This window comes from Lampetra fluviatilis, chromosome 9 (assembly GCF_964198595.1).
Source record: "Lampetra fluviatilis chromosome 9, kcLamFluv1.1, whole genome shotgun sequence".
NCBI classification, from domain to species: domain Eukaryota; kingdom Metazoa; phylum Chordata; class Hyperoartia; order Petromyzontiformes; family Petromyzontidae; genus Lampetra; species Lampetra fluviatilis.
In genome coordinates, this window is record NC_136283.1 from 11,539,494 (window position 1) to 11,554,344 (window position 14,851).

Sequence of the window (14,851 nt, forward strand, 5' to 3'; positions counted from 1 at the left end):
GGAGGTCGTGGGTTCGATTCCGACCCGGATGCCTGTATATTTTTAATTTGCATGTTCTCCCCGTGGTCACATGGATTTTTCTCCAGGTCCTGCGGTTTTTCCCTCCACATTTAGACACACGTGTTTCGAGTATTTGATTGCTATACATGCCCACATGATAAGCTGCTTCGCAGGTTGCTTCTGAAAAAGAGCGATATAGCTCAGTGGGCCTTGCCTGCTAAAATAAAAAAAAATTGTTTAGTTGTTTGTTGTAGCAGGGCGAGCGGCTAAATAATGAGGTTCTGTGAAATCTGCTTCAACGACGTGTTTGTGAGTCTTGGCCACACGAGTGCAAACAATAAAGTAATGGGCACAGTGATCAGAGGCTGAGCGCGCCGATCGGTACAAACCTTTTGTTCATCAATGCCACTCATCCACAGCTTTCACTTGCAAGGTAATAACCAAACATATTGATTTGAACGTCTGGATATTGCATTTAGGAGCATGTCATTGGATGCACAATGCAACGTGAAAATGCTATGTGCAAATCTCCGAGTGCTCGTGTCACTCGACAGCACGGCGGAGGAAGGTTTGGAACGGTAGCTGTGAGGGAGGTGTTGGCGAAGGGGATTATCTACGGCAGAGCTAAGCGGTGATAACGCGCAGCACAGGGTAGTGATAAGCGTGGGAGGAGAGGGTGGGTGGAGATGACTGCTACTGTTGCTGAGTTTCCACAGCGATCGTGCCGTGTTGCCCCCTCTCCCCTCTAGCGCACTGCCCCGTGGCTGCTGTGGAGCAACCAGAGGTGGCAAAATGTGAACTACCTTGCCTGGTATACAGGAGGTCGTGGGTTCAATCCCGACCCTGACCGCCTGTTTATTTGGAGTTTGCATGTCTCTCTCCCCGTGGTCGTGTGGATTTTTCTCCGGGGCCTCCGGTTTTTCCCTCCACATTTAGAAACGTGAATTTATCGTGTTTGTCTTTGTTGAGCTCGCATTTGTGGCCAGGTCGCTTCTGAAAAAGAGCTTTACAGCTCAGTGGGCCTTACCTGGTTAAATTAAAAATAGTTAATAGAGGTGCTTTAGGTTACGGCGTTGTCTATATCTGACTGCTACTTCAAATGAACGTTGTTTGGGAGTCGCCACTGTGCTTGTTTGTATAAAGAGTCAGAACAAAGGCCGACTGAGTATTTTTTTAAATGCAGCATTAACCCATTGAGCAATCGCAATGTTCTGCTTTTCCCGTCTTGAGATTCTTAAATATGTTCATACCTGTCAACCCCTTATAAGTGCCTACCTTTTTACAGACCAGTTCAGACCTTATTGGTCACCCCGTGCCCGTATAAATCGCAACGTTGATCCTACAACGTCCCATCACATGGACATGAAAATTCAATTTCCTTGTACAAGAAAACGGGTAAACCGAACGGGTTGACAGATTATGTATGTTCATTGGGCATAAGGACAGCTATTGTGTCAGTCCTCTCCAGGTTCAAGGCCACTCCACGCCACATGGGCCATGGGTGTTGTTTGACCATACTTCACCACGCTGGTCAGTGTGGATTGGTGAAGGTGGGAAAACATAGATGTGGCAGCATAGTATAGTACAACAATTTGTATCTCTGCACTGCCCACTGTGTATGTTGAACTTCTTTCACACCGTACTTAGCCAACCATGCTGATGTAGACCTGTAGCAGCCTATATAATGCCCGTTACATAGGCTGCTACGATTTCCCAGCCAAGCACTATCCAGGCTTGGCTTCTGATATCTGATGAGATCAGATGCACTGTGCATAATATGGTCATAAGCATGCTCACTGCGTGCTTGGTATTTTGCCATCTTTTCTTGAATACAGGGTGGAATGAAATGTACAAGCTGAAAGCATGACAATTTGTATTCATTGCACATTGGCACAGTTGATAATATACGATGCTATGAACCCGGCGACCTGAGAGTAATGGATTGTACCAGATATCCTCAAGCTTCCAAAACACAGCTTGTGCATTTATTTACTTTTTTTTTTACATCATTTTCCATGTTCGGAGCCCTTGTAGAGCAGTGCAACCCAATGTTCCACAGAAGTGGGCGTCAAAGAGCTGCTACTGAGAAGCTTTCAAGTGACCTTCAGTCCACAAATTAGAGGGCAGCACGATCCCACCCGCCATGCCAATGGGAGGGGGGGTAATGTTCATGATCACAGCTGGAATTTAGCCAAGTTAATTGTAGAATCACATTTTATAAGACACTAGCTTTATTACCCGGCTTCGCCCGGGACTTGGATTCACCACGCCCGGCCGCCTTTGTCTCCCCAGTGGCGATGTTCACACACCACACCAGTTAATTGTTTGAGGCCGAGTCGACCTAGGGGAGGCCCAGGAGCGGTTCAAATAATCGTCACCGGTGGTGGCCGTGAGCGGGAATCGAACTCGGGTCACCGGGTTCGTAGCGTAGCGCGCTAACCACTACACTACAATGCGTTACGCTTCCACGTGCGCGGGTCACGTGACAGATGTGACGTCACAGCTCACTTGCCGTGCAAAAATGTATATGCATTATTGAGCTCCCCCCCCCCAAAAAAAAACACAAAAGTGTCTTTTTATTCCTTTTGCATGGTGTACAGTTTGGAAAGTACCCACATGGCAAATATAAAGTTTGTTGCATGTCGGGAAGTACGCTAAACATTTTGAACAGACACACATATTCACAACTTTGCCTTTTCTATATATGGAGATATTTTTTTGTACAGTCATACGTGACTGGCCTGAGAAACCGAGTTCCAGGATCTCAGCGGTGCCATCTCAGCATTCCGACCTCTTCGCCACCTGGCCACCTACTTTTTGTTTACAGCCGACCAAATTATTTAGTACACAGATTTATCTCGACATCGTCCAAAGGAGAGTTTGTGCGCGTGCCTTCAGCTCTCCGACGCAGTCGGCCGGCATGGCTCACCGTTGGTTGATGGTCAGTGTGAAGGCACCGCTGGGCCAAGGCCACCACCCTAGCGCGCTTACGGAGACCGCCGCCGCTCGCGTGAGCTGCTATAAATCTCCACACGACAGGCCACTTGGTTGAGCTAATCATTTGTGGCCAGGTCGCTTCTAAAAAAAGAAGCTGATAGCTCAGTGGGATTTACCTGCTAAAATAAACATAGATATATATATTATTTTGTGATTTGTTTACCTTTCCTATACTTTGCACTCCTGTCGTGTTCTCGTCTTGTTTATTGTTGTAACTTTCTGACTCTGGACATCTTTGAAAAAATAACTTTATAGCTCATCGGATTCCTCCAGTATAAAATAAAGATTTTGATTCTGAACATGTCCCTGCAAGTCTCTGCGTGGTGCCGTGTGCTCCACGTGAAAGGTGGCCCCTGCTGCCTTACATCCGGGTCCAGCGACCCTGTTGACCCCTAGCCGCCCAAACAAGAACCGCGTAGCACAATGTCGTCGCTCATCGCGGCTCTAGGTCTATAGCGGACTGCTTTGCCGTGTCACCCTTGGTCAACAATCCTGGCTGCTCTCAAGACGAATGGTCCACGTCTTGAGACTCGGCCTCCCGCCAACACACACGCATTTCTATTTCAGTTCTCACCAATCCGTGGCTATTCCCACGGGCAGCGCTGACACCTCGAGTGTTGATGTTTCTATTATCGTGCAAGCGCGCTTGAGTGTCGAGGACGCGAGAGTAGATATCACGAGTGCCTGAAGGCAGTGGGATACTTCACGAATCTCACTTTCTCGTAAATTCCAATTTAGAATTCACGCTTGGTGGGTGTTCGTGTGAGACGTTGTCCGTCTGAACACAAACCAAGATCCTTCCTCACTTTCATCCCCATTGTACTGAAGGTGAAATCTTTGTGTGGGTAAAGCGCGCACACATTTGTTTCACATTCCTCCTCTGGTCACAGGATATTTTCATGAAACTACATTCTTTAAAAAAAAATGTAATTCCTCGCATAATGAATACCAGCCTATATATATCGGCCCCGCCATCGGAGCGTGGAATTTTCACCACATGCTTGAGAGCTGCCAATGGGCATCAGTACTGCGCCACACTTGTATGACCAGGGAACTACAGCGTCAACAACAAATCTTTCCAGCCTCGTGATCCCAGCATCAAGTACCACTTGCCAGGCAAATAGGCCTCTGGAAATGAAAGAAATAAAACTAGGAGCGCACAAGCACCTATAATAAAACCTCCATGTTTTTCATTTGTCCTGCCTTACAAAAGAACATCTATAATATGCGATGGCATGACGGGTTACTTGTGTGTGTGTGTTTATATAGCATTATCCTCAGAATGGAGGGTTAATGTCCATGATGGACGCTTTCCTACCTTTTGCAATCGTCAGCGACTCTCGCGCGGGAGTCCATCCAACGTCTTGCGTTGTCCCACCGGCCGCTCCGTCTCCTTCCTCGTCCTCTCTCCACTTCCGTTCGTCCTACACAATTGTCTTTGTCATTTCTCCATCTGACCCACTTCGGCTGTGTCCCACATATGCCACCTTCCTTTTCATCAATTTGTGTTAAATCGATGGGAAGAGGCTGCCAGGGGCTTGGCACCAAGTGCCCATTTTAAAAGAGCTTCATTGCCATGGTCGGACAGGGGCCCTCTGCGGGACGCTGCCGGATACTGCGTGTGCACCGCTTGCCTCACGCACATCATCTGGGCATTCTATGGGTCCAGGCAGCGTCCCATCCGGGTACATCGGGGCATTCTCTGAAGGGGTTTTAGACATCCTAGGCTGTCGGACACGCCTGATGCCATCGGACACGAATTTCCCATGATGCTCAGGAGTCGGCGAATAAAACAAAGTTACAAACAACTGTAATGGAAAGTCACAATCCTCCGATTCACATGTATTTATCGGCTCTAGAAAACATGACATTATGGTCTAGGAATTTGGCACTTTTAACAGTTTCTTTTAGCTTAACTCCTAAAAATACCCAAACATTAAATATAATTGTACCAGTCATTGGGTAACGTGGTTAAAATACTGTTTGACCTTGAATACAAGGTCAACTTTCAAAATACACATGAATGGAACTTCTTAGAGGTGTCATTAGAACTCCTGGATACAAAGATGTGGACTCGCCGTTTCGACATACTAGAGTGTGCTCAAAGTTACCGTCACGCACTCCCTCACAGATATTTAACATTGATTTGCATTTGTGGACTCAAGAAAAGAGTGAACGTTTTAAAAACTGAGACCGTTGCTGCAAAGTAAGATTTGAAAAAAAAACGATTAGAGAGTAAATGTAATTATGGCCAGAGGATGAAGCTGAGCAGGCACTTTAGTGGCCCAGTCATCAGGCAGCTTGGTGCTGCTCCTGCTGCTGCTGCCATGGTGATCTCTGTGGGGGGGGGGGGCTCCAGACCAGGGGTCAGAAACCTGTGGTTCCGGCGCCGCATTGCGGCTCTTTAATGACCGCTTCTTCGTGACGTCATTTATCAAGGACCACCGTTTCTTATTCACAACATTGCATTGCGGCTCTTGGAATATTGAGGAGTTTTTTTGGGGTTTTACCGAATTCCAAAGAAATGGTTGCTCTTGTTATTCTGGTTGCCGGACCCCTGCTCCAGCTGTGCCCGTAGCCTCTGACACGGTCATCACTCACGAGCGTGAGCTGCCATTCGCTGACGTCTCGCCCTGTGATGTGCAAAAAGTCGAAGCAAGAGATTTTGCAATAGAGATGTATACTTTTTTTTTAAAAACTCTTTGCACGTAATAGATCTCCTTTGTAAAACGTAACTTTAATCGGGTTAAGAGGCTTCCGCCAGGTGAAGGGACATCAATGAGTGAGGGCAAAGTCAGACAAATCCAAATTAATTGGAACGGCACCTCCTTTGGACCGACGCATTTATCAGATTTGCTAAAAACCAATTAAATGTATCACTCGGCGTTGAGCCCTATCCAATTAGCATGTGGCATTTGTAATGTGTAGCGCGAATTTTGTGCTGGCGTTCTAGACGTGACCCTCGCTCTGACCCACAGAGCCCCCCATGACCGGATGTTTGAAACTATTATCCCAACGCTCACTGCCGTTGACAGCCTGAGAGTGAGATCGGCGATTGCGTCCCGATATCCAGCAGAGACGCGTGTGAAGTCGTGTTGTAGGTTGCAGGTTGATGTTGTTTGACCCACGGGTAAGAACTCGAGAGGTCAGGATAGGGGTGTCTCACTTGCACGTTTGGCCTGGGTCCTCAAAATGACAAAAATATATTTAAAAAAACAAGGTGCACACAAAGTACATCAATGAAGCAATGGTCAGGTGATAGTGAGGTGATGGTGAGGAGAGGGTCAGGTGATGAACCACCCACATGATGCCATCTCCAGGCCACGGGCAATGCGGCGGTAGTCAACATGCCACTGTTGCCTGAGTGTGGGGCCGGGTGTTGGCGCTGCAGGCCGAGTGGCGACGTGGTCGTTCGCCCCCACAGGTCGCCCGGAGACCACTTTTCTGCTCTTGAAAAAGTCCATTTGCGCGTAAATAAACGCCAGGGTTGTGACGTTATTGTGAAGTTACACGACGCCGTGCGCGTGGCGAGGAGCTGTCCTCCGTGCCGCCGCGCATAAGACGGCCGCGTTTTTCTCCTCTCCTGGGGTCGCGGATATCCACCTGTAGGGGGTGCTTCCTCAGCAGATACACGGCAATTAGTGTTTCTCAGCGGTGAACCGCAACACGTTACATTATTTTCTCTTGGCTCCTTGATTTGGTTAAATGTTTAAATTTGCCGTTATTACGATGCTGATCAGAGCGGCTATTTAATCTCTTTAGGGGGCGCCTTCATACAGCGTTGCTGTGTTCGCTTAACGCGCTGCAGCATGCCAAACACCTCACCGAGACCCAAAACTGCGCATCCTTTTTTCTTCGGCTGCACTGGCTGTGTTACTGCCACGCCACGCGCTGTTTCATGCCATGCTGCGCCTTTCAGTGGCATGTGCCTCAAATATTACTCCGTGCCACAGGAAGTCAACCCTTATTATTATTATTACTACCACGCCCGTTTACCCAGGAAAGCCTCACGGAGTCTCAGGAGCCATTTCAGGAGGGTCCTTCCAAGTATCCGCAGTAGGGGGGCGATGTTGCTGCTGTGATCCCAATCTTTTTTCAGCATTGGGACGTTTGGTGTGTTTTGGCCGTTGCTGCGCTGCGCTCTATTGCTACGATCGATACTCGTGGTGCACTCACTTCGATGCGATGCGCTCTGCCATGCCCACATGATGTGCTGTGCTTTGTGCCGAGTCCTGTACAACCACCCACACTTGGACGGTGTTTTGCCAGCGTGCATTCTGTTGTACCCCCCCCCCCCACCATGCTTACGTGACCTTTCGTGGCCTCCTCTTGTTGCAGGTCTCTGTGCAAGCTGGTTCGCTACGAGCAGCACGAAGCCAACTACGTCCTGTACTTGTGAGTGTGACGCACGTGCACGCACGCACGCACAATTCTGGCTACCAAGCTCGGATCCTTGCCACGCGGTGTAGGCGCCTTGCACTCGTGACGGAATGCACATCCCGGGTGCGGCGAGCGGTGTGCGCTGCCGACTTACTTAGGCTGTTGGCGGCGCACACTTTGGGCCGTCGCAACCTATCGATTTTTGCCTACAAAAGGGCCGAGGTCGTCCGTGATTTCAGATTGATTAGAATGAAGATTAGTCGCGCAACAGGCACGGTTTGATGGTCCTAAACAATTGCACCGCAGCCACGTGACGTGCGGCGCATCACAAGATAAAGGGTATTGACACCTGCTTCACTCGCCTCTCATTTCGGCCACTTTCGCCCCCCTCCCTCCCACGGCCGCTATTTCGTAGCTAAATTGTGCGTAAGTGCACGATTCAGTCCTGTGCGAGAAACGCGGACGCAGAAATCGGCATGTTGTGATGTATGCATGCATGTATGCTTTACTTCGTATGCAGCGTACGCAGTCAACCGTGCTAATCGGAGGTGCGGGGGTAAGGTGGTATTGACGCGTGCGTTGCCCCTTTTAGCGGTTTCCCTCTTGGGCTCACGGCTCGTGGGAGCATGGACCCACGAAAGGCACCCCACTGTGCTTCCCAGCAACGCAATCTCCTTACGTCCACGCAACAACAAAGCTTTCACTGTCGATGGCGTTTTAACAATAGAATGGAACAGAATTATGATTCTCTTTCAAAGCTATTCAAATATGTTATTTGTATGCAACAGTATAGCGAGTCTCCTTGAGAGGGCCTATGAGTAGAGCTTGCTCTGTGCCCCCCCCCCCCCCCACGATGATATGTAGAGCAGAGTCCCGTGGCCAATAAACACTGACACATCTCACTCCCCTCGCATGTTCCGGTGACATATCATCTCTCGCACCACCGATTAGCAGGGTTGGCTACGTACGGTGCGAAAGAAGTTCAGGTGATGTGTCACGGTCAGAAACCCTAAGAGTTTAAAACAGCCCGCTCGTTAATCAACACGCACGCTGCGTTTACGTGGCTATGCGAGTTGCGACGGTCTCAATGAGTTGTAAGGTGTAAGGCCCTTGCGGTGGTGTGTGACGTGTCCGACCGTGTGGCTGCGGCCTGCGAGACTAGTAGTGAGCTGGGCCTTGGGGGGGGGGGGGAGACGGAGAGAGATCAAAATGAATCGCGTGCTCGGCGCGCTCTGTGCTACCGTGTGGCGCTCTGCCTGCCGAGGGATTAACGAGCACACGAAGGAACCTGTAAAATCTTCTTGGTTCTTTCGGTAAAGTCACGTAGAATGGAAATAATAAAATAAAACATAATAAAAGAATTCTCACGACGTTTTGGCCACAACGCAAGTAGCCGTCCTCAGGTGAAGACAGCGTCTCCCCGACAGACCTGGTCTTCACCTGAGGACGGCTACTTGCGTTGTGGCCGAAACGTCGTGAGAATTATTTCATTATGTTTTATTTTATTATGAATCCCTGCAGTCACGAAAGCTTTAAATCGAAATTGAACCTGCAAAACTTTCAATCGTGCAACCCAGACTGGTCGAAGTGACGAGATCATGACGACGGACTTCCCCACTTGACTCCGAGGTGAAGGTGGGCATAGGAACTTTCTGCCCAACCGGGGTCTGCACCCTTTCCACAGACCAACCTCGGACATATAGATTATAGACATATAGGTGATATAGACATTTAGATTATTCGGCTGCTATAAATGTCCACGTGATAAGCCACGTTGTTGAGCTATCACCTCTGAAAAATAGATGTATAGCTCAGTGGGGTTTACCTGGAAAAGAAAAATAGTTCAGTAGTTTTTCGTTGATATTTCTCAGTCAGCCAAGGTCTGCCACAATTGTGCAGTTGACTGTCACAAAGTTAGCACATTGCCACCGGATCTGGGTACAAATCAATTCCTGCCACCCGAACACAGATGCCAAGACGCGGACTATCTCGGCTGCTGCTACTAGCAGCTTCAACGCCACGTGGAAACGTTATTTTAGCTCGACCAGCAGCATCTGAAGGACGCGTGTTCTTGTCGAAGAAGACGATGCAGGCCAGGCCGTCTTACATGAGCAGATTCTGGGGAAGAGGGTGGTGGTTCTGTCGGATGGGCTGGGTTTACTGGAGCCCTTGTGCGGGCTTGGAGCGCCATCTACTGCATCCGTGAGGCGTGTGCCTGAACTCGATCCTCTCAGACACTGAGAGCGCTGCTCCGCCCTGCTGAGGCACATCAGTGGCGGATCCAGGAGTGGGGGGGATGGGTCATGACCCCCCCACCTCCCACGAACCGCCCCTCCCACCTTGATAAGACGCGACATCCGCCGCTGGGGCATATGAACCATGAAACGCAGGAACTTCAGGAAGGAGCCTCAACATTGCTGAGTGGCAATGTGTTGTTCACAGTAACTTCTGATAATTGCATTTGCTTATCCGTCAAGACTGGGTGAATCTTCGCACTCTTGTTCAAGTGGACCCTCCATGAGGTCTTGTGCGTGTTGTCCCGATGAGAGACGACAATGTGAGAATTTCGATTTTTGTTGCTTGGCCTAAAGTTATTTATGTTCATGGATGGGGTGGGAAAAATGTTAACACCACTTGCCGCATGTGTTGAGGTGATTCATAATTCATATAGCATTTGCCTCGGAAGTAATCAGCAATTCCCTTTGATTCGATTGACATTATGCTTTCCTTCTAGATTTGAAGCTTTCGTGACTGCAAGGATTCATATTCTTAGGTTTTTTCGATAAAGTCACATAGGTAAAAAAAATAAAATTAATACAAGTAAAATTAAAAAATAAAATAAAAATCACGACGTTTCGGAGGCAACACAAGCTTCCGTCTTCAGGTGGAACCATCACAGCACGCTTGCTGTATCAAGTAGATGAGAAATTCCAAGAGATCCGACCTTGTATATATACTGGTTTACCTACGTGACTTTACCGAAAAAACCTAAGAATATTATGCTTTCTGTAAAAATGTTTAGGAATCTAAATAAAACGTCAGGTCTTTGGGCCGAGGGCAGAGCACGAGTTGCATGTAAGCCGTGTGGGCGATGAATTTAACGCGCGGCTTCCATGGGCGTGGAGAGAGAGCCTCCTACTTTGCCGAGCGGTGTCAAATCCCAGTGCCGCCCTTATTAGGCATCGTGCGGATTATGCGCAGCACACAAACAGGGTTCTGATTCTTCTCAAAGGCCGCCCCCGTAATTAGTGTGAATAATCCGGGTCCCCACTGAAGACCACCAATTAATCGCCATTTGGCAGCTCGCAGCCACAACAGTTGCCATCCGAGTGACGCCTGACGGAATGAAAGAGCAATGCACCTCGCCATTGATGCGTGATAAAATATTGATGCGCCGTTTCCTTGGCGATGATCCGCTGCTCGCCGTGTGAAGGTTTCCGTGAGCGGGGTGATGAGCGCTGCGCGAGGTGCCGCGCCAACCCGAGTCTCAGTTGGGTGGTTAATTGGACTAGTCGGAGCGCAGATATACGTTTGCATCCTGGTAATGTTGTCCAATGTGCGCTTTATTGGTGGCGAGATGTTAACTAACTTGCCTGGTATACAGGAGGTCGTGAGTTTCATCCCGAACTTGACGCCTACTGTATATTTTGAGTTTGCGTGTTTTCCCCGTGGTCGCGTGGAGTTTTCCCCGGGTCTTCCGGTTTTTCCCTCCACATTTAGAAACTTGCGTTTTGAATATTTGGCTGCTATAAATTTCCACATGAGAAGCCACGACGTTGAGCTATCATTTGTGGCCAGGTCGCTTGTGAAAAATAGCTCTATAGCTCAGTGGGCCTTACCTGGTAAAATAAAAAATAGTTTATAGTGTAGTTTATTTAAAGTAACAATGTAAATATTCCTTAACCAAAAATTCATATTAACAGGGATATTGCCTATTTTTAATGTAATAGTTATTTTTTTCACGTCTGGATTTATCGTGTTCTAAAAAAAACTGCAATAAAAAATTTTCATTTTTTTTTATCACAATATATACAACACCAAAAAACTATCTTTTTTTTCTAAATCGCATCTTTCATACAAACTGATATGTTGATACGTGCGTCCATGGAGCCGTTGGCACTTGTGTTTTTGTCGCAGATCGTAGCTAAGGAGCATAGTGGAGACCACGCGCCTCGCCACTCCCTTTCGTGTAGTCTCGGCGATCGTAGACCGCAACATCTCCATTGGGGTGTCTCCCCGCCAGTCCCCAGTCTCTGCACAATTGGTTTCCTTTCCTTCTCCCCTTAACGTTTTCAGTGATAAGAGGACCCTATCAGGAAATGTGCTCGCTCCACGTGCATTACTATCGATCGCGTTTAGCGGCAGAGCGTTCACTACGGTTCAATAATATTTGAACATCACCTCTGTTGCCTGTGATTAGCGCCTAGCATTAAAGTTCCTTGTTGTTAAAATCATTGTCTTGCGGTAAATGCGTAGAAATATGGCAAGCATTACAAATGTTTGTCGAGCGTTAAATAATTACCGCATTGTTAAACAACATTTCATCTGCAGATGTTATGCTCCATATGCGAGCACACCCTATTATACTTCACATCGCGATGTTGCACTAATCTGCATTGCATTTTTTTCATTCTGCACCCTGATATGTATGCATGCTAAACTTCTTTCGCACCGTACGTAGCCAACCATGCTATAATCGGAAGTGTGGGGAAAGGACAGCAAGCTAAACACAAAAGGCAGTTCTAAACAAATGAGTTTTCAATCTAGATTTAAAAGTGCATAGCTCCAGTGGCTTCCTAATATCGGAAGAGCATTCCAGACTGCCGCCAAAGCGCATCTGAAAGCGTGCGATGCAGTGACCGTTTTTGTTCGATGGCTAGCCAAAAGCCACTGCGAGGATGACTGGAGTTTGTGTGATGGTTTATGCTCCTTGTCGAGATCAGAAAGGTTTTGTGGTTCACTTGTGACAAGCACTCTGTGTCTAATGAGCACGGCCTCATGACGCTGTCCCGCCCTACAGGACATCAGTAAAAACAGAGCTTCATAACTCATCAGCTTCCTCCAATATAAAAAAAAAACATATTCTGACATATGTTATAGGATGTCTGCGGACAAACACATTGAGATCGGCGAGTCTGTAGCGGACAGTTGCGAGTGATGAAACTAAAACCTTTAAGCTATTTTTATTTTACCAGGTAAGGCCCACTGAGCTGTAGAGATCCTTTTTAGAAGCGACCTGGCCACATGATAGTTCACCGAAGTGGCTTATCATGTGGATAGTTATAGCAGCCAAATACTCAAAACCCCGAGAACATGCAAACTCCAAATATACAGCAGGCATCTGGGTTGGGATTCGAGCTCACGACCCACTGCATACCAGGCGAGGTAGTTAACATCTTGCCACCGTGTGGCCGCGAAGCCAACGCGTCCGCACCGTCTCGTCGGGGAGTGGCGAATACCTGCTGCGTGCGTCCAGAGACATCTAAAGCGGTTCCACGTGCGGACCCTGGGCTCCGGCTCAGGGCCTGCAACACAGAGACGCTTTGTTCCCGTGCCGCCCTCACCTGGCGCCGTTTACAGCTCTCCGCGTTTGGCTGCCAAGTCGGGATTTGAGGGTCCTGTTACTACAGTGCCTTTAATTAAAACACACTGTACGCGCTCGGAGCGTTGCCGTGAGGTGCGGGGATGTCGAACGGCGCTTCGCCCCACGCTGTCTGGCGCGGCCACCCAATTGCCGTTTGTAAACGTATTCGGGCACTGATAAGGAAAACGAAGTCCACAAGAGTGACTTTCTTTTGTCAGGGCTGTTGTGGGTTCTCTCGACCCTATGAGCAATGCAAGTGGGAGATGACGAGCAACGAAGATAGAACTCCTGACTCAGGTGGTGTCCACGAAGGCATCAGGAATCGCACCCAGGCCCTGATTGCTGTGAGGCATGAGAGTTAACCACTACGCCGCCCCATTAAAGTTCAACTACAACTAATCTGAGATTTCTTTTACATTTATAATCCGTGAACGTTTTAATCAGAACTATCATGATTTTTGTTCGGGCGCAAGGGTGGAGTTTGTATTTTTTATTTTCTCCTCCTGTTCTGCATGGGTTTTCTCCGGTTTCTCTGATTTCCTCTCATAGTTAAAACTAGACGTTGGAATGTATCCGCTATTGGCCAAACATTGATAAGACAAATTATGGATTACACGTAATGGCAACATCACCCCTCGACTGCCAAAACTTGGCAGGACCCTCTTGAAAAGGACTCCGGAGACTCGGTGAGGCCTTCCTGGATGGAACAAAAAACTAACAAAAAATGTTTTGCCAGGTAAGGGCCACTGAACTAGAAAGCTCTTTTTTTTTCATCAGCGACCTGGCCACAAATGATCACTCAACGAAGTGGCGGCTTACCACGTTGAAATTTATAGCAGCAGCTAAATACTCTCCAGCGCAGTCAAGCGGAATGGAAGTGCGGGCCGTGCGGGCTAGGCGTAGAGGGTGGCTGCGGCGCAGAGGTCGCAAACGGGTTTTGATTCCTTACCCGTACCCGTACCCGGCCGCACCAGGGTCGCAAATGGGTACCCGTACCCGTACCCGTACCCGGCCGGGTACAGGTAGCCGTTCCGTACCCGTACCCTACCCGAAATGAGTGACAAACGGTTACTCACCAGTGACTCACGGCCTACCCGTACCCGTACCCGGCCGCACCAGGGTCGCAAACAGCTACCCGTATCCGTACCCGGCCGGGTACGGGTATCGGGTACCCGGTTGCGACCTCTGCTGCGGCGAGACATCACGACGTGGCTCGGGAGGTTCAAGTCTCGTGTCCCCGAGCTCCGAGCCGGCACTTCTGAAGCTGCAGAGTCTGGTCCAGGTAGTGGCCCACGATGAATTCAGGGTCTCCTCTGCTATTGGACAAAGTGGTATCTATTATTTATGGCACCGATTCTGGGGGGTGAGCTCGGAGCAATGAGGGATATTTACCGCTGTGATCCACGGCGCACTAATCCAAACGGCTGTGTGCACAGCATGGGGTTATAACTCCTTGCAGTAACGAGGCTTCCGTGTAGCTTAACGTGCGAGGTACAGGATAGCAGTGCCAATTTTTAGTCTCCTGCATTGATTATGATATATGTATTCATAGATATTGGTCCCGTGATTCGCAAGTCACACTGGCCCTTCTGTATTTATTTCAGGTGAGAGCCCTTTCCTTGTTGAGATCGAGTAACTCGATTTCAAGCAAGATTTGCATGATCTTGAATGGGGGGATAATTTATTATTATAAGTTTCTGGTAAGTGTCTTAATTGGAATTTGGAATACAAACACTGGAATGCAATGATATATACCTTTTGTCCATTCCATCTTTCCTCTTTTTATCATGTAACAAAAATGCCCACAAAAAACTGTTTATACTGCATTATTCATGGAATTGTTTTCACATAATAGAAATTGAACATGCGTAATCCTGCGTGCAGCACACA

General features: G+C 48.3%; 1 protein-coding gene across 7 annotated transcripts in view; it reads left to right on the top strand.

The window, feature by feature from the left end:
• The window catches only part of LOC144934194 (rap guanine nucleotide exchange factor 2-like), a 231,928-nt gene that overhangs the window by 76,028 nt on the left and 141,049 nt on the right, over positions 1–14,851 (top strand). For all 7 annotated transcript variants that reach the window (XM_078859767.1, XM_078859765.1, XM_078859770.1 and 4 more), the window contains exon 3: positions 7,336–7,392. In XM_078859767.1, the coding sequence (XP_078715893.1) occupies positions 7,336–7,392 (57 nt within the window). The remainder of the gene's footprint in view (positions 1–7,335; positions 7,393–14,851) is intronic.